This window comes from Lagopus muta, chromosome 2 (assembly GCF_023343835.1).
Source record: "Lagopus muta isolate bLagMut1 chromosome 2, bLagMut1 primary, whole genome shotgun sequence".
Taxonomy (NCBI): domain Eukaryota; kingdom Metazoa; phylum Chordata; class Aves; order Galliformes; family Phasianidae; genus Lagopus; species Lagopus muta.
Window position 1 is genome coordinate 4,834,754 of NC_064434.1, and position 24,762 is coordinate 4,859,515.

General features: G+C 42.8%; 1 protein-coding gene across 25 annotated transcripts in view; it reads right to left on the reverse strand.

Moving 5' to 3' along the window:
- HMBOX1 (homeobox containing 1) overlaps positions 1-24,762 on the reverse strand; it is a 728,731-nt gene that overhangs the window by 626,223 nt on the left and 77,746 nt on the right. For all 25 annotated transcript variants that reach the window (XR_007375417.1, XM_048937428.1, XM_048937427.1 and 22 more), the window contains one exon: positions 21,612-21,765. Coding sequence is in view for 24 of the 25 variants with exons in the window: in XM_048937428.1 (XP_048793385.1) it covers positions 21,612-21,765 (154 nt within the window). In the remaining variant the exon portion in view is untranslated. The remainder of the gene's footprint in view (positions 1-21,611; positions 21,766-24,762) is intronic.

The window sequence follows — 24,762 nt, forward strand, 5'->3', positions numbered from 1 at the left end:
AGGGAAAGTTGGAAAATAGAGTGGAAAATGGTTTCTCTAGTAGTTAGCCCAACTGACTCAGGACTATGTCTCACCAAACCCACCTACAAAACAAAGATCTCTGTTCAGAGCCAAGAACTATTTCCTCTTTCAAGTGCTACCTGATAAAGAAAAGTCAAGACTATTATTTATGTGACTGTATCATGTGCACTGAAGTCCCAGTCAGGAAACCAAATCATAGCTATGCACACAAAAATTAACTCAGCAAATTTTACTACTCCAAACAGCTATTTCATAGACTCCCTTCCTGACTTGTTTCTAGATGCTTGTCAGAACTCAAGAACAAACTCCATGGAAGAAATATCATGGAATTTGAAAAACTGATGAATCTATGTGATGTTGTAGTCAAAGCAGGTGAAGCTCTAGTATTATCACCACCATGGATCTAGCTAAACAAATCAAAGGATCTTATCTTTAAATACCTGGCCTCATGGCCAGTGCCACCACCAGAACTTTGGTGGTTTTTTTGACAATCAAATGGCCAGGTTTGTGAGCTCCAGATGGAATTCACCTTTCTCAGAGGGGGAGAAGGGTCCTTGAGGAAAAGCTAGCAGTGCTGATTGGGAGGGCTTTAAGGTCTGAAAAGGGATGAGTGGGTTAGTGAGCCTTCCCATGATGCAGTGTGTGATGGCTAGCTAGAGGAACAGGGTGCTAGCAAGGGCCTTGAAGGACCTGCTGCCTTGAGAGGTGCTGGCAACACTGCAGCACATACAAAATCCTATGATGATGAGGCAGTGACTGCTGGGGCAATAGGAGACAGCAACAAGGAAAATCAAGAGAAATACTTAAAGAAACTAAGGAGTTATCCTTTAAGTAGGTGACAAGACCAGCTGCCCAGCTGCTACATCAATGTACACAGCTTTGGAAACAAACAGGAGCTGAAAGCTACTGTGCTACTAGAAAAACAACAATATAGCTGCCACCACTGAAACCTGGCGGGGTGATTCCCATGACTGGAGTGTGGCTATTGACAACTACAAGATGTTCAGAAGGGACAGATGAGGAAGAAGGGGAGGGGGTGTTGCTATCTACATCAGGAGAGAAACAGAATGTGAAGAGGTGCCCCTAAAGAACAATCATGAGCAAGTCAAAAGCCTATGGGCAACAGCAAGAGACCACAGCAGCAAAGGGAGCCCTTCGATCGGTGCCTACTAAGGCCACCCAATGAAGCAGAGTCTGTTGATGAGGCCTTCTACCTCTAACTACAGGAGGCATCACAACTGCAAGTGCTCATCCTGCCAGGGGATTTCAACCACCCAGACATCTGCTGGAAAAGTAGCGAGCTGTAGTCAACCCAGCATGTCAACCATGCTCCTGACAGGCATTGAGCATAACTTGCTGAGCCAAGTAATTAAAGGCCCACTAAGTGGGATGCAGTACTGTACCTGTTGCTCACCAATGCAAAGGAACTGATTGGTGACAGCAGGATAGGAGGATGTCTGGGCTGTAGTGACCATGCTACGGTTGAGTTCATGTTCCAGAGGGATATGAGAAAGGCAAAGAGTAAAATCAGGATGCTAAATTTTAGGAAAGCTAATTTCCAGCTCTTCAGGGAGTTAGTTAACAAAACACCCTGGGAAACTGTCCTCATGGATAAGGATGCAGAGCACACCAGGCAGATCTTTAAGAAAGCATTACAGAATCACAGAATGGCCCAGGTTGGAAGGGACCTGAAGGATCATGAAGCTCCAACCCCCTGCCACATGCAGGGCCACCAACCTCCACATTTCAGAGCAGCCCAGGCTGCCCAGGGCCCCATCCAACCTGGCCTTGAACACCTCCAGGGATGGATGGGGCATCCACAGCCTCTCTGGGCAGCTGTTTCAGCACCTCACCACTCTCATAGTAAGAACTTCTCCCTGACATCCAACCTCAATCTTCCCTCCCTCTTAAAACCATTTCCCCTTGTCCTGCTGTTATCTACCCTTTCAAGGAGTTGTCTCCCCTCCTGTTTGTAGGCTCCCTTTAGGTACTGAAAGGCTGCAATGAGGTCACCCCACAGCCTTCGTTTCTCCAGGCTGAAGAAGCCCAGCTCCCTCAGCCTGTCTTTGGAGGGGAGGTGCTCCAGCCTTTCCTCAGTGTGCAAGAGCTCTCCATCCCCAGGTGTAGCAAGTCAGGAAAAGAAGGCAAGAGATCAGTGTGGCTGAACTGGAACCTGCTGGTCAAATTGAAGAGCAAGAAAAAAATACATAGGCAGTGGAAACAGGGACAAGTATTGTGGGAAGAGTATAAGAAAGCCAGGATGCGTAGGGATGGGGTCAGGAGAGCCACAGCCCGACTTGAACTGAACTTGTAAAGGGATGCCAAGAAGAACAAGAAAGGCTTCTACAGGTACCTCGACCAGGAAAGGGAAGTCCAGGAGGGTTTACCCACCCTAGTGAGTGACACAGGCTAGCTGGTAAAAACAGACAAGGAGAAGGCTGAAGTAGTTATTTTTTTGTAGTAATTTTTTTGACTCAGTTTTCTCAGATAACTGCTCATTGCACAGTCCTCAAACATTTGGTTTGGTAGGAGGGGACTGGGGAAGCAACATCCCTCCCACTGTAAGTGAAGATCACCTGAGAAACTTGAACATCCACAGGTCTATGGGTCCCAATGAGATGCATCAAAGAGTCCTAAGGGAATTGGCTGATGTAGTTGCCAAGCCACTATTCATGATATTTGACAAGTCATGGTAATCAGATGAAGTCCCTGGTGAGTGGAAAAAAGGTAACATCACAGAGAGTCCAGAGTGGTGGTCAATGGCTCCGTGTCTGGATGGAGATCAGTGATGAGTGGTGCCCCCCGGGGTCAGTGCTGGGCTGATACTCCTTATTACCTTCGTGAATGACAATGACAGTGGGGTCAAGTGCATCCTCAGCAAGTTTGCTGATGACACCATGCTGTGGGGTGCAGCCAACAGACCAATGGGATGGGATGCCATCCAGTAGGACCTAGACAAGCTGAGCAGTGGGCCCAGGTGAACTCCATGAGGTTCAATAAATCCAAGCATAAGGTTCTGCACCTGGGTCACGGCAACTCCCACTGTCAGTACAAGCAGGGGGATGTAAGGATAGAGAACAGCCATGACAGGTTGAACAGTGGAGCCAGGTGAACCTCATGAGGATCAACAAATCCAAATGCAAGGTCTTGTACCTGGGTCAAGGCAACCCTCACTACCAATACAAGCTAGGGGATGAAAGGATTGAGTGCAGCCCTGCACTCAAGGGATGGTGAGAGCTGGAAGAGTTGGGGCTGTGCAGCCTGGAGAAGAGAAAGCTGGGGGGAGACCTGAGAGTGGCCTTTCAGTACCTAAAGGGGAGAGACAGAAAAGAAGGGGACGCACTCTTTAGCAGGGTCTGCATTGATAGAACAAAAAGAAATGGTTTAGGTTGGAAGTAACAAAAAGTCTTTTAGAGTGAGGATGATGAGGAAATGGAACAGGTTGCCCAGAGATGTGGTTCATAATCCGTCCCTAGAGACTGTCAAGACAAGGCTGAACCAGACCCTGGGCGCTCTTATCTAGCTGTGGTGTCCCTGTTCTTTGCAGGGGAGTTGGACTAGATGGCCTTCAGACATCCTTTCCAAATCCAAGGATTCTATGACTTATGGTTTATAGCTCACAAATTTGCTACACAACACCTAACTTTATTGAAGAAATGAGAAAAGGTGTAAAATTCAATAAATGGTATGTATTTGAACTGCTCAGCCTTAATTTGATACAAGAAACAGACACTGATTAATTAAGACAATGCAAGAGCCACTGGTCCTCCCTCTCTTGGTAGGGAGATAAATACTAAGCTATTAGCAGGTCACTCAGTGCTTTTGTTGGCACAAATAATAAAAAGGCCATGTTATTATTATCAATAACAAAACTTATGTCATGACTACAGTGTGCTGTGCTAATGGGAAATCTTGATGCGCGGGGTAGCTCAGAAATGATGAATGAAACACTTCTTACAGCAGTTTTCTTTGATGTGCTCCACTCATTTTTGTGATTTAGAAGAATTTTCCACTGAAACAGTAATGCATACCTACACACATTTTAAGACTGAATAAACTGAAAGTGTCTTTACCTTATTGAATCAAAACATAGTTTTCCACTATTGTGAAAACGCTTTCTTTAAAAATCCAGCAATGTAAATATCTGAAAGCTTCTACAACAAAGCTGATCCCCACTTGGAAGTCTGAAATGATATTCATCCTGATCCAATAGTTTATGAAATAAAGACAAAAAAATTGAGAAGTTTTTGGGCAGCTCTTCTGGTAATCAAGACACTTCCATGAAGACCAGAAAGCTAAGTGGGAAGCAGAAGGGAGCTGGAGAAGAGCTACCTTTCTTTTCTTCCACCTGCAGGCTTATTCCTCTTCCACTTTTGTGACACACCTCCTCCTTCCCTCATGAATTCAAGCTGCCTATGAACTTGTCCAACTTCCTAAAATTGCACTTTCTTCTCTGTTTCTCCCCCTCCAAAAAAATTCTATATGGTTCTGTTTCTTCTCAGTCAGGCATATCCAGGTTTATCCCTGCTAAGGGGCAGGGAAAGAACTTAGGATGTCTGAATTTCTCTTCCCATCCTAAAAGTCCACGAAAACTACAGATGAAAAATAAGCAGCAGTATGAACTTCAAAGAAAAAAAGAAAAATATCAGGCACAAGTAAATCCTGTAAAGGCACACTGCTTTCTAGACAAAGGGCAGCTGTCAGCTGAATACCTTCAATGAAGAAACCAAATGATCTCTTTTGTAGAAAATGACAGTGGAGGATTAAAATGAAAAGTGGCCAAATAATTTACATGAGATGAGAATCCACATGATGGTAAAGAATGTAGATATCCTTGAAGCAGTTTCATTTCAATAACACTGAAGCCTAGAAGAATTGCAGATTCAGAGAAACCTTCTTTCTTTCAGGGATAATGTGCTTAGGACAATGACAGAGAGAGAATCTATCTCAGCCCTGGGTTCTGTAATGGAAGTTAATGCAATTCCTCCTCTCTTTACCAAGGTGCCCCTATCCAAATTCCTGCAATAGTTGCCAATCTTTTTTCTCAGCTGTACGGCTCTTGTTATCCAGGCTTAGATATCAGATGCATTAAGCAATGCCTCAGTAGTGCTCCTGATAATCCGCAGTGGAAGTTCTGCTGCTCTGTATCAGCTCTGCCTCTGCCAGGGAACTGTTTGAAACAATCCAAGGCACAGAGCAGCAGGATGGCCACATTTGGGGTGTTTTCATAGGGCTGGATGTTAGATTTAAGGAGATAAAATCTAGCACTGCTTAAAGAGCCCAACACTGGGAAAGGGCTGAGTTTCCCACATGACATAATGGTTAAAGCGATGCTCAAATATGTTGCAGGGTAACAACTGTGGGTCAGCTGCTGGAGAATTATCCATGCTTTAGGTGAGGTAATTCAGGTATGCACGTATACATGAGAGCAGTCTTACTGAAAGAAGGATAATTTACCTTGCAATTAGCAGGAGGCAAGAACACACAGATGGATATTTATTGAAAAACAGCTGACAGCCTGCATGTTCTCTCCCTCACTTAACTTTGTGTTTGCATCTCTGGGTTCCCACTTCTATTAATCAGGAAGCAGCTTGAGAGCAAAGCATCCCAGCACTCCTGCTGGGGCTCTGGCTCTTCCACTGAAGACTATTTTCTCCAGACTCAGGCTGCAGTCCTGCTTAAGACTGAAAGGGATGGGTCTTAACCCTCTCCTTCATTCCCTTTTTTGCAGGAACGCTTTCTGCCTGACTGGTCTGGCTTTCCACCTATGCCAGGAGCAGTGTTTGCACAGCCAAGGCATGCAGGGAGGAGATGGCAGAAACATACAGCTGGAAACAGTTCCATCAGAGGCAGCTCACACACATCCTCTTAAGCTAAGATGCTAAAAGCAAAGTCTGAGTGCTAAGGTTGTGGACTCGCCAAGGAACGTACAGGAAAAAATAGAACTGACCATTTTCCACAGCTCCCATCTGACCCCTGTTGATGAACAGAAGATCTTCCTGCCACCAGGGACTGAGCTGGCTGCCAAACACCCTGATGTCTCAAAATACACGAGAGTGCAAGCTGCTCTTTTGCCTCCGATAAGACTGCCTGTAATTTCAGCTCCCTATCCAGTTTCCTTTCAAACAGTACCTCTGCTTCCCACTGACAGGTTACATAAAACACTCGAATATAGTTACCTGCTTTATCTCTCATTAGTATATTTATCAACACAGTATCACCCAGTGGCAAGAGGTCACTGTTTCAGTCTTTGTGGCTTTTAACAGAACTATCATTCAGGCTGTCAAATCAATGGAAATATTCCTGAAGTTAGTCTGTCATCTGTGCCTGAGATCTTATCTCTGCATGGCATGAAGCAGGCTGTCAAAGAAGTGACATTCAAAGCATAATCTGATTGGAAATTGTAATTACTAGTTCATTTCCCAGTAAATACTGGCCAAGAATATTAGTAGAGCCATTTTAGGAGGATCAACAGACAACACTATCCATTTTATCTACTGCTACTTCTACAGATCATACAATAATGGCATGTGTGTCAACCAAACAGCGAATCCCACAACACAGACAGCAAAAAAAAAGCTCAAAGATTTTGTTTCTCAAGATAAATACCCTCTCTGGTAGAGAGGAGAAGGCATTAAAGTCACTAACTTCTCCTTCCTCAAGAAACACAGAACATTCCCAGCAGTTCAGATGCTACAGGAAACATCTGCTGAGCCACTTCTGTGCTCGAGATCAGCCAAGGACAAGAACTGCTCTTGGGATGCAAGTGAACTTGAGTCTAAGCACTCCTTCATCTCAACTGGGCTTTCCAGCCAAGCAAAAGATAATCCCAAGGCTTCCTTTAAGAAGAGATGAGTTTAAGTCACAGACTGTAGGAGAGCTTTTATTCTTGTGCTTCTTTTCATAGAAGGTGCAAATCGGGAGGAAAGATCTCAACAGGATTTGGCTACTTGCAGCACCAGACGTGTAAATTCTGATTGTTATTTCACATCTGTTTGTGTACCTGTACTGATCTGGTTGTGCAGTTTACGTTCAAAAACTCAAACACATGGTATGGCTCTTTGCCTTATTTGTACAAATCAGTGGCTAAAGACAAGGAATCGTTTTACTGATGTTTCTTAGTAGGAATCTACTCTGCAGTAGAGATTAAAACATCAAAAATACACCTTGCATTGGAGTGTGGAGGACAGTATGACCTTCAAAGCTACCATAACATCAAGAAGCTCCTAATTTTTTAAAAGTCATTTTCTTGATATTTTGACAGCAGTTTCAAGCACCAACACAATCCTATCAAGCTATTGAAATTATCCTAAAAATTCTTTAAAAACAGAATTAATTGATAATAGCTCCTAAAGACTCATACATGCAGAAGATAATCTATGCCTCCTAATCTACAGCACCCTACTGTTGAGATAATTAACAATTAAAATAAGAATAGTTAAGACATCGGAGGTAGCGATTTACTCTTCCTTGTAATTGGATTTGGTGATAAGAATATATTTGAAATCACAAAACAGCTGTCTTATGAGTAGAAAGATCTCCAATTTTTAGCAGTTTGAAACACATAGGTAGCTTCTGCTTAAGGCATCTTGAAGACACTGACAGCACACAGTGGCTGAAATTGTACAACCATCCTTAAGCTTAATGGTGTCCCAGAACTCCTAAATCTAACATAGCTGAATTGTTCACAAAATAAAAATGGCAAAACTGGTGGAAATTTGTTTTTAAAAGCAGTCACTAATGCATCAAGACATGATAAAGTGAGAATTATTCTGCAGTATTTTACCAGCCAGTTGGTATGAGCATATAGTACCTTCAAAGCTCTTCCTAACAAGACACCTAAGCATAAAAAATAGCATGAGCCTTGCTCTGCTTCATTTACTTGCAGCCTGTAAATGGAGACCTGCACACTACGAGGATATTCATGTGTGTTTAATCCTTTGGACTTAACCCCAGGATAAACAAGACTTTTGTGAAGACATCTGCAAAGCAAACGTTTCATCTACAGTTTTGAACTTTGTACAGGGGAAGAGTTATGGAGCTGCACCCTCTGCATTAGCCAGCTGTGGCAAAGTAAGCTAAGTCAGCTCATGGATGTAACACCACCAAGGAGTGATGAGGCTCTGCAGAAATCATCCCCAGCTCTTCAGTAAGTGCTGCTCAGTAAACCCATCTCTGTAGAGAGATGTACCATAACCAACATTGGGGTTATTAGGGACACTATTCACAAAACAACAGAGGATTCCAAGGTTTTATTTGGCAACACAAACAAGCAGAAAAGCATAGTAACTGATCTGCACATTACTCAACCCCAAACTTGGCTTTATCCTCTTTCATAAAATGCTTAACTCAGTTAGAATCTGAGTTTGCTGCTCACCTGAACTATTTCCACAACTATTGTCCTTCCTTATCTCAAAATTCTGCTCGACTACAAAGTTCAGCACAGGGTCACAAAAATAAATGTATATATGTACATATATAATATATATGTACAGAATGCCAAGTGTAAGCAGCAAGGTCCCCCAAGCTTTTACTAATTAAATCTCCCAAAGGTTACCTTTTGCAGAATTTTATAGTCCTTGTGGCTATGAAGCTTTTAAGTCTCCCTTTGTCTTGTAAGAGAGAAAAATGCCAGCCATGACACTTGTGATAAAGTTCAAGATGAGCTGACAACGTCCTGCACACCATTAAATCACTATCTTCACCCTCCCCCAGTGATCCACAAGTTTTTATTCACAATTTCCAGTACTGGACCTGACTCAGCTTAGCTTAGGAGGGCACAGACAGCCATCCCTGCTACTGCATTTTCAGGAAATAAGAATTGATTAAATTAATTAAAGGATCCTACAGAATCCAGAAGACTAGGTAAGGTCAATTCTTGCAAGGCATCCAGTGCATTAAGTCAAGAGGCTCAGGATCAAAGCTTCTGATTTTGGATTCATTACATGCACTTTTTTCTAATGGCTGGTACCTTTAAGATCTGGACCAGAACTCCTACTGCATTAAGTATTACACAGACACAAGGCAGAAAAAAAGAATTCATTTGATTATCAGATATCAATGTAAGAATTTTAGGCTAGGAGGCTTAAGAGATAGGCCAAAAAAAAACCCCACCAACCTACAAAGCAGTGAAATGAAGCTTCTGACTCCTATATTTGTGCTCCATATCACGAGCTGTGATTTCTGCCATATGCTTCCTCTTAAATAACATTGCTACTTCAGTCCAGGAAAGCCATGCTCCTTGGGGACAGTCTCATCTTCTTCTCTTAGGAGGTATGACTAAAACATTACTGGTAGTAATGCTCTAAAAGCAATTGAAGAGTTCTAGATTCTCTCTCTATGCCAAAGAAAATTAATCTTAGCACTTTTGGACTTCAGTAAACCATTCAATACAGTGATAAACAGGAAAATATTAATAATTTTAGAAAGGACACATTAGTACAATTATGAGACAGTTACCCTAAGAACTGGGCTGAAGATTGAAAATAATGGCCTGGAAGGAGATCATCAATGACCTTGGGTACAATCTTTGGAGTATCTTAAGAATGAAAACACTTAATGATCTTAACACAAAGTCTCAACAAGGTAATGAAATCTGCTGATGAGAAAGTCAGAAGTCATGCCAATGCAGGGAACTGGGGTATCATAAAAAGTAACAGACAAACCTAAGGGCAAGAAATAGAAATGCACGAGTGCAGTATGCAAGGTCATATACTTTGGGAACAACAGCAGCTTCTTCTATACACAAAAGTATCATCAGCTGGAAAAGAAAGATCCCTGGCTGTTAAGCCACACTATTAAAATAGCTGAACAAGACCACACCTGAATGATGTACAGCCTTGGTCTTCCTAGAATTTAAAACTGAACAGCTAAGAGAGCACTCAGGGTAACAGAGAAATTGAAAGCTTATCTTGCAAGAGGAACAGATTGTTTTACCTGAACAAACCTCAAAGCTGAGATGAGGTTATGGTTTACCTCCATGATGGTGGTCAACAGTGAAGAAAAGAGGTGGAGGACAGGATCTACTCAGTTAAACAACAATACTGCTTGAGGAAGGATAGGTACATGCTGGTCACAAACAATCCCAGGAACACAGATTTTTACCTGCTAGAGCAATAAGAGCCTGCTGGACAGAAGTCTCCCAATAGGCTTTTGTGCCCTGCCTGCAGTATAGAGAATTTAATCAGTTTCTTAAGAGGATGTAATAAAGGTTGACTGAAACAAGAAGCTGGGCATGAAACAGGAAGTCCCAGTCCAACGCTCCTGGGATTTAAAGAATATCAAGGAGCATTCAGAAACTGGAAGAGCGCTGGCTTACGTACATAACAAACAACAAATTGAATGAGTTTTGTACTTATGTATCTTATTTTCTCATTCTTTTTTGTTTATGAGAAAATTATACCAAAAAAGCTCTTCGGAATAGTTCCACCCCTTCTATTTTGTTCACCAAGTTCCTTACAAGCAGCACAGAATTCAAGACATTAAAACTTATGCGTGCTCCAAAGGAAAATCAAGTAAAAAAGGTCAATTGTGCAATCCTGGTCTACAAAAATGAAAGGATAAAAAAGAACCTAGGATGTGGCAGAGTATTTTGTGGTTAAAGCCCATATGGTTTTCTGATAAAGCATTCTTTTTAGTCTGTTTAAAACACTCCACAGGCTAACCAAGATCCCATAAATACATGATGTAACATATTTTAAGAGTTTTGCTTAGGAATTTTGCTCCCTCATTTCTCCTTGTAATTGCTCTGTTTATTACTTGTACAAAGACCTCACATCTGTTACTAGATTGCACAGAATTTCCTTTCACTGAGGTAGGTTTGGACCTTGTTCAGAGACTTGCTGCAGTGAGAGTCATCACAAACACTCTGCATACTTCTTGAAACAATAACTGCACATCCAACAGTGTGCTGAGCTGGATGGTGCTCAGATGCACACCCTGTGCTGCAAGCTGGCTGCATCAAAATAACAAGTGACAAAGTGCCAACCTGAGTGCTAATTCCTTCCTCATTCTTTCCAGAGCGCTCAAGATGTTAATTCTGTAATTCACTTAAGTGGGTTTACTCCATGGATAAGATTACATACAGGTCAGGTAAATCTCACCCACTGATGGCTATCTCTTTCAGGTGAGCTTGGACCTGGAACGACCCTCCTCAGCAGGTCAGGGTTTGCCTAGTTCATTCTCAGGAATTTAAGTAAGCTGAAAAAAAAGCCAAAGGCGATGATCACAGCCTTATGATCACTTTTATTTATTAATGCAACAGCAAACATCTCTCTGGGCACTATCTGCTGAACTCCCCAGAAGTTTGCTGCCAAAGAGCTGAACACAGTCCCCAGCATTGTCTCATTTGATAGGACAAGAGGGAATGGTTTTAAACTGAGACAGGGGAGGTTTAGGTTAGATATGAGGAGGAAGTTTTTCCCCCAGAGCTGGTGAGGCACTGGAACAGGTTGCCCAAGGAGGCTGTGGATGCCCCATCCCTGCAGGCATTCAAGGCCAGGCTGGATGTGGCTCTGGGCAGCCTTGGAGACCCTGCACATAGCAGGGGGTTGAGCAATGTGGTCCTTTTCAACCCAGGCCATTCTATGATTCTATGAAGCTCTTTCAGTACAGGCAGAGACAATGGAGCACAGCTGTTACATCCTTGTATCTGAGCACATCCAAGGATATATCACCTTCACATGGGTTACAATAGGATCAGGCTGTTTTGACAGCTTACACTGAGTAGTCATTACAAAATACCTACATAAAATGTAAGCCGAATATACCACGGTCCAGTTCAGACAGCTTCTGTAACAAGTATGTCATGACTTTCTCTGCCTACTGAAATTAATGAGGAAAATACAATGGTGTAGTTAATATAAGCTTTTTCTTACTATGTGATCCTCTGTATTTAAAACAGAATAATCATAGAAAGAAGAATGCCAAGAATTCCAGTAAGTATAATGCTGGTATAGAAGAAAGCCATAGAAATATTACCTACAGCACTGGACATCAAGGTAAGCAGCACCTAGAGATCTCAACATGACTGCAGACAGCCCGCTGTGCAGGTTCCACATGAACAAAATGCAAGCTTTGGCTCAAAGAAGTTGTGATCTAAAAAGATTGGCATTAACAGTTGCATTAAACAACGTTCTGGAAAGTAAATGATTTATTTTAGATACCAATAATGCAGATCACTGCTGAGAAATTCAGACATACCTAAACACTCCCTCCCTCACAACTGAAGTTCATTAGATATCTTTGCAAAAATCAGAGTAATGCACACAGAAAGGAATATATTCAAACTACTCATGTGCACCAACTGGTTCTAAATTAGTTGTAATCATTCAGGAAAAACATACATCATTGTGGACTACTCAAAGAAAACATACTTGCAATCAATACACAAGTCATCAGCAAAACCAGCTGTTAGGCTGGGATTAGGGAACAACACAAATCTGATTCTTCTGTCTGTATAAACTTAGGATCACAAAATCTTACAATGGTTTGGGTTGAAAGAGGCCTTAAAGCCTACCCAGTCCAAACCCTGCTATGGGCCAAGGCACCTGCCAGCAGCACAGACTGCCCAAAGCCCCATCCAGCCAGGCTCTGAGCACAGCCAGGAATAAACCATCCACATCTTCTCTGGGCAGCCTGTGCCAGGGCCTCATCACTCTCAAAGTGAACTTATGCCTTATATCTAATCTATCCTTTTATCTCTTGTCTAGTCAGTGCATGCCCTTGTAAGTACTTCACCATCTTTCCTGTAGGCCTTTTTAAGGTACTGGAAGGCTGCTAGAAGATCTCCCCAGAACTTTCTCCAAGCTGAACTCTAGCCCTCAGCTGCCTCCATAGGAGAGGTATTCCAGCCCTCCAAGCATCCCTGTGGCCTCCTTGGGACCCACTCCAACAGATGCATGGCTTTCCTGTGCTGAGTGCCCCAGGCTGAAGCAGTACTGCATGTTGGATCTCACGAGGGCAGAGCAGAGGGAGTCAATCACCACCCTGACCTGCTGGTCATACTGCTCTGGATGCAGCCCAGGATATGGTTGGTTTTCTGAAGCACAGACACACAACGTCGACTCTTGCTGAGCTTCTCATTCCACACATCCCCCAGTTCCTGCTCAGGGCTGCTCTCAATCCCTTCTCCACTCAACTCTCTATTTGTGCTTGGGATTGCCCTGACCCAGCTGCAGAACCTTGCACTCACCTCTGTTTCACTGCACGAGGTTTGTGCAGGCCCACGCTTCCAACCTCTCCAGGCCCTTCTGGATAGCAGATCCTTTCCTTCCAACACACCAACTGCACCACTCAGCACTCAATCTCACTACCTATGTCACCATCAAAGATGCTGAATAGCACTGGTCCCAGTACTGAACTCTGCAGAAGACCACTCATCACTGGTCTTCACTTGGACACACTGCAACGCTGACCACAACTCTCTGAGCATGACCAGTCAAACCGTACATCCACCAAGTAGTCTGTCCATCCAATACACATCTCCTCAGTTAAGAGGCAGGGATGTTGCTCAAAACAGTGTCAAATGCTTTGCACAAGCCCAGGCAGATGCTGACAGTTGCTCTTCCTTTATAAACCAAACCTGTAACCCCATTACAGTAGACCACCAAATTTTTCAGGCATGATTTGCCCTTAGTGAAGCCATGCTGGCTATCACCAACCACCTCTCTGTTTATCCTATGTCTTAGTGTAGTCTCCAGGAAGATCTGCTCAGTGATGCTGCTAGACAGAGAGGTGAGACTGACTGGTCTGTAGTTCCCTGGGTCTTTCTTTATTCCCTTTTTAAAAACAGGGGTTGTGTTTCCATTTTCCAATCAGTGGTAACATCACTCTGGAAAAATGGTAATCAGTGCTGCTCCAGTCCCTTCTCACCTAACCCAGATCACTAAAAATTGAAATGCAGAATCACAGAAGTTCAGAGTTGTTGAGGTTGGAAGGCACCTCTGGAGGTCATCTGATCTAACCTTGCTACTTAAGCAGTGCTACTGAGAGCAGGTTGCCCAGCAAAAACAAAAAAAGGTCTAGAGAAGAGTGGTAATACACATTACTAGAGGCAAATGAAGAGACTTCATTTGAGAACAGTTAAGAGAAAGAATGTTTAGCTCAGGGAGGAGGTAAGAAGTACACTGACAGTAGTGTATAAGATGAATGATCATGGGAAGATAAATGCCATGTTCTTATTCTTTCAGAGATACTTGGGCAAAAGGGATCCCCAACTTTTCAAACACGTTTTAGCATACAAAATTAAACTAGGTATAATTAGCTCTCCCAAGGTACCCCAAAGACCTTTGCAGGACTCAGAAGGAATTACATATTTATGTGAATAATAAGAATGCCCACAGCTGCAACAGCAGGATACTCTGAAAATCAGGATAAGGGAGTTTTTGTCTACAGCTATAAGATTTGTAGCCACATGTGAATTAGCCACTGACCAGAGAGGAAGGTAAGAGAGAATGATAAACACTGTCATCATCATCACTTGTGTTATTGCTGAGCCTCTAAGCTTCAGCTGAGACAGAATTCCACAGTGCAGTGCAGGGACCTCTTGTGCCAGAGAGAAAAGATAGAGCTGGAAAAGCTGCACAAGGACAAGATGGCTGCTCTTTAATGAGCCTGACCTGGGCTGATATTAAACAGCCCATCATTCAGTGTTCGTCAAGCATTCTATCACATACTCATGTTTTCCCAGAAGGAATTCAGGTGGAACTGAGGTTGCCTGCACACCACCCCTCCCTACACAACGCCTTGACACAGTTCTACAAACTGGTCACATGCACTCAATGCAAGTGCAAAACAAGCAGCTGGGTGCTGCACTGGTGAAGAATCCAGAGATACACTCTGAAGTTGCCCCAGAAGGAGCCAACTGATGCTTTCAAAAACAATATGTTAAGAGAGCTCAGAGATCCTCTGATACATTGGTGATATCAGAACCAGCAAAAATGACATTAGCCCACAAGACACATATCAATCATACTTTACTCAAAGCATTTGGGTACAAACAGATCTCTGGTACCAGTTGTACGAGAATTACCATGATTGTATGAGAAGACAATGGTGTGCCTTAGGATGAAATCCTGCTTTTTGCCTTCATGAGCAGGAGGCATAATACTGAAGCATCTACTGGCCCTGGACTGGAGACACTGGTACAGGTCAGACTGACAAGGCTCCCTTTACAAATGTTGATTTCAGTTATTTTGACCTTGGCAAAAAATAAATAAAAAAAATATCTGGAGTCTGTTGCAAGGAATCGCCCCTCCCACAGATCTCTTTTTAATAGTAAAAAGAGAGAGAGAACAAAGATACAAAAAGCACCTGAGCTCCCTAAAGAAGAAAAGTAACTCATTAGCTGCTGAATCCTTCCAGACAGCAGTGCCTGGTGAGCACTTTGGACAGATATGCTAGTACTACATTTTGCTGTGTGCTATCTGCCACACAACTGGGATTTGCTTACAGCTGATTAAAATAGGAAGCTTATGCTATTATGCATATCTAAGAGGGAATGTAGCTTGATCTAATGCAAAATAAGAAAGATACTGACTGTGTAGCAAGCAGAAAATGGCTGCTCTTGCATTTTATGAAGACATACAGCACTGACCCTGAGTTGAACCTCTTGAACTTTCAGACAACAAAATGATTTTGTCTAAGTTGTAAAATGAAATTCACCAAATGCCTTTGCAGAAGTGCCTGTAGTCATGGATCTCAAAGCACTTCACAGGTATGAACAGAAAACGAAGATCCTAAAAAAAAAATAATAATTCCTTCCTTAGATCTCAGAGGACTTAATGCAGTTAAACCTCCCACTGTGACTTGCTGACTAACAAACACCTTAGAATAGAATAGAAAGAAATGGAAAGTAATGTGAAGAAGTCATCCAGCACTTCCCTCTGCACTGAGATCAAGTGTATCAGAAAAACCCTGACAGGTTTTAGCTAATCTGTTCCAGAGAAAAATTCCACAGTTTTTATAGGTAACTTCAGTGCTCAACCACTCATAAAGCTAGGAAGTTTTGCCTAAGACCTAACACAAATCCTCCTTGGTAAGCCAAAGGTTATGGGCTTTGAGCTCCTTGCTCAGCCCTCTTCCTTTGGTTTGGCTCAGTGTTTTACAGTCAAGATCACCGAGCCACAGAGAAGTTCAATATATCTGAGGGTCACACATGCTGCAACACATAACTCTCAGCACTCCCCACCTCTCAGCACTGGCTCAGAAAAGCCCAAGGAAGGCAAGCAGAATTTCCAAGCCCACTGATGGATGTTGTTACATTGATGAGAAACTGATGTTCTGTTTCTAACAATATACAAGCCTAATGGAAGAGACCAAAAGACATTACTTCCTGCTCTGTTGTCAGCTTGAAGAGGGAGAAACACAATGAATCCAAAACTTACATCTCCTCCAAAGCCTCACACAGGAAACTTAGATCCCCTATGGGGCTGGTATTAAGGTTCTGCTAGAAGACATAACTAAGAGTAATGGGATGAAATTAACTAAGAAAATTTCCTAACTGAATTTCAGGAGCTAATAGAGCTCTCATTTTCCCCAGGGAAGCTGTGGAAGCCCCGGCGCTCAGGAGAGCTGCAGTAATAGTGCTTTCACAATCGGAAGAATTTCTAATAACGCATGTCAGACCTGATATCACTCAGAGCCAGAACCATGCACAGGGCTCTGCTGGCTTGCTGGGACCGCTGCAGAAGTTGCTTCTTCAGGGGGATGGCCAGCAAAAATCAAAGGACACTGCTTCAACAACGCCAGTGCAACTGCCAGCACGACTGTGCTTTCAGCCGGAGCAGGAGCTCATCTAAGTCAAACCAAAAGACAAAACTGACATGCAAACACAATCATGGAAAATCTGTAAGGTTTCTCTTGGTAAGCCTTCCCTTCCCTTCGCTCTCAGTCATGCATTCCTGTCATTTGCCCTGAACCAGCTCTGGCATGCCCTCATTGCACAGCAAGCTGAATCAGTTCACAAAAATGGAGGGGGAAACACTGATGTGATTTTTTTTGAACCAAGCTGAATTGGCAGGTATTTCCATGCGACAGAAACACATCTGGCACAGTGCAGGATGGCAGGAGCAAGGAAACGGAGGAGGAGGAATTGAAAAGGGTGATGAGACAGGATAACACCTAAAGGATGAGATGGTGACAAACTGTTAATTCAGCTCAGCTATACCATGAAACCATACCCTCAGTATCTTAGGAAATCTAAACTAATTTCTTTTATGAATAAAGCTGCCTCGGATCACAAAGCCAAGTGAAGCACCTGACTCCATTTTGCCTTTTATGCAATGGGGATAATAGGTATCAGTATCATCTGCTGCCTTTAATTTTAATACATCTTTACAAAAGGATGCTTCAAGAGCAAAGTAAAGTATTACAATTAAAAGAATACAAGCAATCGAACCAAATAACCTTCAACCAGAAAGAAAAGCCCCTCCTTTCTAGATAAACTGAAATACTTCAACTAATGGATTATTCATGTTGTCCAGAGCACAATCTATAGTTATTTTAATTTTTGGATAAAGCATATACTTAAAAAAGCCAACAATACTCAGGCCCTCCCTCCCATCAGGCTTTAGTGGCACTTAACAAGAGTGCCTTAAAATGGGTGTATTGCCATCGATCCTGCTGCTGATCTCAGATCATTCTTCAGTAACAATTTGCCTGAAAGAAAAGATAAACTTCAGCTGCAACATACGATTAGAGAAGCACAAATAACTTAAAGAAAAAAGACAGACAAGATGACAGTTTCATTAGAGGAAGAAAAAAAACCCTAAGGGGATTTTGAATTTCATAGTTCTAATGAGAGGGGTTGAAAAAGAGGTAAAGCAGAGGAAAAGAAAATCTTTAGGACAAGATGTAATGCAGAACAACACGAATCTGAACCAGCAACAGACTTTCAAGTTTAACCTCAGGTTTGAACAGAAAGGACTGCTGAAGTCTTAGCTCTATTCCCAAAGGAGGGTAAAGCCACACGACATCACCGCTCACAAAACTCAGCATATTTCACGAGTAGGAGGCTCAAGAGGAGAACAGGTCAAGGTTGATATCACTAGCGCAGCAGTGAGAGGGAGCTTGCACTGCAGTTGTCTGAACCACACCTAGTCTGAAGTTAAATATAGAACTTCACTTTCTGGAACTATTGCTCCTCTTCACCTTCAGAACATAAATATTCGGAGCAATATTTGGGGAGGAAAAAAAAAGAAGAAAAGCAGAGAGAGGGAGAACAAGACCTTCTGGATCTATTGTCCGAAATCTAAGCCCAGCGAGTAATAAACTGCCCTGGGAGAACTTCCAAAAGAGCAGTAAAGACTGGAGAATTGAATTACAGAGACCGCAAGCACTATTCTGGAAATCCAGTGTAAACCAATTAGTTTCTTTAATACACATACCCCACAAAAAGACACTTAGGCACATCAGATACTTCAATATATGTGCTGGCCTAACTGTAATCTTAATTATGATATTGCTGCCAACATGATATAATTAATTGCGTTGGAATTATTGTGGATTTGCGTTTTGAGAAGTCCTCGCCTTTCTTATTCAGTACATGGGACAAATCCTGACTTGTTCAGTGCATTTTTGGTTGGGGAGCACTTGTCATTTTTACCATCAAATTCAGATTGTTTCCTTGAAGTGCTCTCAGCTTTGATACACTGACTTTTAGCAACCGCATTTCATCCCAACCGACTCTAAGTCAATAGCACATACCACAATTAACTCACACAGCAGCCCAAGACTTTGATCCTCACCAAAGCCTGTTTTGCTGCTTCACAGCAACATTTCAAAAGCGTACAAGAAAAAGTAGCTTTGCATCACCTACACAAGAGTTCCCATTAATGTCTAGATTCAGCCCTCTTATCATTAGGCACTGAAATAAATCACTGAAGCAGGTCTTGTTGCAGAAGAGACCTCTCTTGTACCTAGGAGAAAGGTGCAGGACTCGTCATGAGCTGCATCAGTGTGATGGAATCGCCTTCTGGATCCCTGCTTCTCATTGCTGACTAGCCAGAAAGCCCAGGTGAACAAACACTTTACAGAGAGACCCAAAAAAGCAGCTCAAAACGAGGTGCCTAAATCCCTGCATGCACCAACAGCATATTAAGATGCTGCAGGACATACAAATGCAGCATAATGAAACATGCATTTAATTAAGGAATATGGCCCATTAAAGTGAGTAAGACGCCTTCGCTCACAGTCAAAACTTAACCCTTGAGAGGAAAATGCAAATTCCAGCTGAATGGCCCCAGTCCACACTCAATGCCAAACACTGGTTTGTGGGCCAAATGACGATTCCTGACCCTATGGCATCAAGCAAACCTGATCTGCTTGGGTGAGACAGCTGGAATCTGGTTACCCTCGTGCTGGCTGGTGCTTTGAGTCACCTTACTGAAGAGCCTGGAGGACTTTGGTGACTTGGAAGTGAAGTTAGTCAGCCTCTTCATAGGGCTCCCAAGTGAGTGTTTTTCTCCCATCATTTCAAACTTGTCACATAAAACATCTTTAAGCTCAGCCAAGCCCATGAGCATCTAGCAGTTAAACAACCATATTCCAAACCTGTCTTTGTTTTATTGCCATACAAAGCTTTTACCACAGTTCGTTCACTGTATTCTTGCCTCTAGGTAAAAACTCTTGGCCATGCTTTCCAGTACCCCTACATAACATTGTGAAATTCAGTGTTTGTAGGGACGCAGCAAGGGTTTTGCAAATTATTTTTAAAGCCAGGATGAAGGGAACATGGCAGAAGCCTCCATTTAATTAACCAAAAAACAATAAAACCCCTGCAGAAGAGACCTTACAGAGAGCAAAACAAGACGCAGTGAACAAAACCAAGAGTGGCTAAAAGAAGAAAGAGAGTAATACAAAATTAGATCAGGTGATTACATATCTGCATACAGTACCTGATGATTTCCAATGTCAGTGCTGACTTGCTTCCTTCAGTATACAAAAGGAAACCTTTCTAACAGATGTATATCAAACCACTGCAGCTCATCTGACTTCAGTGACAGTGTCACAGCAGAGACTGGATTTAGGAGAGGAGGAGTGGAGGAGGAAAGAACTTCCTTAACCATCTCCTTCTGCTCCGATTCCAGAGCACCTCGTGTAAGGGAGCCTAAAGCACTATCATAATGCAAACAGCAAATAATGGTCGGCAGGAAAACACCCACGGCCAAGATAGCTGTAATTCCACCTCAAAGCAAGCAAATATTTTACACACAAGTTAACAAGAGGATGGCATGGCCTTAAAGGTACACAGAGCTGTAACGTTTCTGTATTCCTTCACATGGCAATCAGGACAGCCATACAAGCATTTTGAAGTACCAGACATTGTTCCCACACTGCAGAGGGGGACACACCAGGTAAATGCCAACCCCTCTGCTAGCAGGACATTACACTAGATGGGTGTAGCAAAGCAGAATAGATTTTAAACCTTTACATTATTTTCTTAGGGGAAATATTCAGCCAAAGCTGTGCAGTACGGTGCCAGCACAGAATACAGAAACAGTTACTGGCCTCAGCCCTGCAAAGCTGCTGTGACGGCCTGCAGCCTCACCCACAGATGTTCAGCTCAGTATTTTGGTATTAGGTAAGGCAGATGTAGACACCCTCCTGATTCCAATCAGTTCCAAAGACCCTCCTGCAAATAAGAGGAAGGAGCAGCAGTAAAGACATGGCAGAAGCACATCCTAAAAATCCAATGGCCAAAGATTCAATGGATTTGCAAACTAGGGTGGAATGTAGTGTGTAAAGAACATCATCCAGTGCTTTCATGTAAAGGAGGTTCTTTATGCTCCTGGAGAGAAGAAAAGTCCTCCCAGTCATTTAGCCTTTATCAGAATTTAACATTCATCCCTAAACTACGTTTGAGTTCAGTAGACCTTCATTATTATACGATGTTACCCATAAAAGAGAGATTATTGTAAGGAAAGGGAAGGGAAAAGCACATAGGCAGCAAGGAGACCTGGCTCAGAGAGTGCTTCGTCTCTGCAGGAGTGAAGAGTAGGGAGCTCTAATGATCACCTACCACTCTGCATATGTATTTGAAATATCCACTTTGCTCTGTACTGTTCCCAGTTCACGTAAAAAGGTTGTAAGAGCCTTTTTGGATAGGAAATCTATGGCTTGTTAAGGCAAAGTTCTGCATCCTGTACAATTACAGTGCTGCTGAAATGCCAGTATCAAATGTAAAATAACTTGAAACATTACGAGACTAAACCAGGAAAGTGGGAAGGAGAAATGCAGAGTATAAAGAGTGTGCAGAACTCCATCGAGAGAGGCAGGACCAGATGGGATGGAAAGGTTTCTGCAAAAGAAAAGCATGAACTGAATGAACACCAATGCTCTCACAGTGAGCAATGGGAAAGACTCCTTAGCAGCTACAAAATATAATAGTGTCCAGAGGAGTACAGCACTTTTCAAAAACAAAAACAAGAGAAGGGCTGCAATAGCTCCTACTACTCTATTATGTGGAATTACAGTTAACACTTATTGGCATGTGCCATTCTGAAGTACACTCATGAAAACGAAGCTAGCAGGAAAAAAGGATATTTGCATTGGCTTTAAGTGCCCCTCTCCAGAGCCCCCAAATGACATACCTTTCCATAACAGCCAGGCATTCCTTTCTCCATGTGAACCGACTGCCTCGCCGTAGTCTGAAGGTCCCAGAGGTAGCTGTGACTGGGGGAGGTGTCTGTCTCCATTCTGGCTCTTCTATTGGGATGGGAGCTGGTCGCATGCTTAACGTAGCCCCTAGGGATAATAAACACTGCGTTTCCTAGTGGACTAAAAATCATGCCCATTTCCTCACTCCTGCTTGTGGAAAAAAAGACAAGACAGATGATGAAACCATTCAAACTAAATAGTAAAGCATCATCAAAAAAAGACACCTTGAGGACATACAAAGCCAGCTAGAGTTCCCGTTCCCAGCCAGAGAAGTACCAGGTACCCACAGAAATCTAAGGATGACATAACTGAGCTTGTTGCCTTTGTTGAAGCCACTCTGGAAATGCTGCCTTGTCTTCATCAAGTGTCATAAAGAAGGGAGGAGCTGTGCCACAACTGATCTTTATTTAGGCTGTGCTGCTACCACTTCGGCCACAAAATGGGAAATAATAATCAACTGTACAGCAGTCTCAGAAAGCACAGTGTAAGTTTATACCCCAAGATATTCTGACATGGCTGAAGAGCCAAGGAAACACTTGAAATTGCTCCACAGATAGAAGCACACGCAGTGACCTGTGCAAACATAGGCCCCTGAGTACCAGGCTGACTGCAGAAGCCAGTGAAAGCAGATTAGTATCACATCTTTCCACTTTGGCCCCCCACCTATGGATATATTTCTCCTTTCAAGAAGCCTGAGCTGGAAAGCATCAAGAGAGAGATGGGACCTGGCACAGTGCCTTTAGGAAAAGCCCTTTGAAACTTACCCGAATCCTTGCACAACAGCCTCTCAGTTAATAAATCAAGATAAATCAAAACACAGAGACCAATCTTTCACATAGCCCTGGGTTAGGGGCATTTCTATGTGAAACAGGGGATGCTCTGAGAGACTTGTGCTCAGCAGCTACCCCTGGAGGGAATGAAGAAAGAGCTGCTCTTACATGGAAAAAATACATATATAAATCACATGAAAAGCTAAATCATCACCCATATCCCACAAGCACCCTAAGCACAAATGGATTTCACGCATTCTAAAGGCCTGGTGTTTTTTTCCCCCCCTCAAGAGTAGCAAGTGGCATCGCTCACACGAGGAGCGTGCTACTATGTGCATGTAAAAGCAGGGCTGGGACAGGAGAGGCCTCTGGGTCTTGCTCAGATTGCTCAGAACGGTTAGGATTTTATCACAGAACCGCACAGTTTCAGTAAAACAACACCTCTCATTTATTCTATAACACAGTTAAAGGGGTTAAGGGAACTTAAGAGTTTTCCAATAAGCAAATTCCTACAGTAAAAACCAAGGAATTAGCTATTTATGCATTTGGCTGTGCTGCTTTGCAGAAATGCCCAATGCCTATTTTCCTTACTGGCACAGGGAGCAGAGCCCACAAACACTTACAGACTTTTCTGTCTACAGGAAGGAACCCCACCACCTCTGCCCTGTGTGTACAAGGACAGTGATTCCTGCCAATTCCCAATTACTTCATTTTATTGACACATGAAATGTTTCCTATGTTGCCAACTCTTGTGGAGGCCATTGCAAGGAGAGCTCCTTATCTACTCTCTAATCCTTGCACGATTTGAGGGCTGGGTCAGTATCAGGTTGCTAGGCTTTAAATACTTCTCCACAATTAAAATATAAATATTATTCATTCATTTAAAAGAGTCTGGGGAGAACGGGACAAGGAATTAGCTCTCCCTGCACTGCCTTAGCAATGTATCATCCCCACCTAAGGATTTCATTTGTATGTTCTCAAGAAAAAGGGGGAATATGGAAATATCACTGATGCCTAACAGAAAGAGATGCAGAGCAATTACATCAGATTTTGCAGACAAAGGCTGAAAAAACATCAGGGTTTAAAGCATGACTTTACTTCTGCTGCTGCCATGTTCACTTACTGAATTTTTATTTACTTTTTTGTTTGTTTGTTCAGTAGCCTTCCCATCAATTTACCTATTAATTTACCCATTTCTCTTTTCTACAAGGTAACATCAATATCAGCTGCTGATATGGGAGAAGCATGCTGTGCATTACAAGCAAGTATACAACCCCTGTTTTTGCACACGAAGAGAGACAGAAGCACCTGAATGCATGCAGAGGCACAAGATGTGCTGGGATCTATCTGTCAGAGTGAAAGTGGTGGATACGAGCACTGCTGCTGCATTTGGTAAGACAACTTGAGCTTTGTTTCATGTCCTGCAATTAAGTGAGCACTTTGGGATCCCATTTATTCTGCTCTTCCAAAGTTTCATTGCAATCTTCTCTCAGACCAGCTTCACTTCTTTGCAACTTATTTTCCATCCCAGCTGCCATTTCAGACTCTTTTCACAAGCTCCTCAAACAGCTTCTAAGAAGTGAAGCTTCTGTCTTCTGCAGAACAAGCAGAGCAAATGTAAGAAATTTCTGTCTTGGTACATGCATCAAAAAGCAAGAACCTGTAAGTGGTGTAGAGGTGAATCAACTGGGAAGAACTCCTCTCAGGGAGAAAAAGGAAAAGTGCCATCTCACTACTTGCACTTCTTTCAGCAACACAGAGCTACCTCTATACTGAAAGCTTCTCATGGCAAAGGCCTTCCTTCTCTCTGCATGTCCCAAACACTACTCTGAAGGAAGAGAGCTGCACTTAAAAGCATCACATGCAATTGCTGATCCACATCCCATCTCTCACAGAGGCTCTGCAGTACAAGAGTGATGCACAGAATGGCTGGAGCCAGCCTCAGGGCATCTCCAAGCTCCAAGAAATCATTTACCAGCAAGTCTCTGCAACAAGTACCTACTGTATATTACACTGATAAGAAGAGATGTCATGCTTCATTTTTAGCCAGACTGACCTGAGAGCACATAATAAACACCTTCCAGTTACTCCTGAGCCAAACTAGATTTGAATCAGCAGCCTGCACACCAAAACGTTCCTTACAGGACTCATTGCTTGGCTGGGAAGGATTAGAGCAGGACTGCTGAAGCTCTGTAAAACAGTAAATCACCAACAGTGCATTTCGAGTATGAATCCCATGGGATATCCAGCCTCTGTTGTTTCGGTTGGGTGTTTGGTTGTTCAGTTTCTTTTCATTTGTTTTTCAGATATAGCC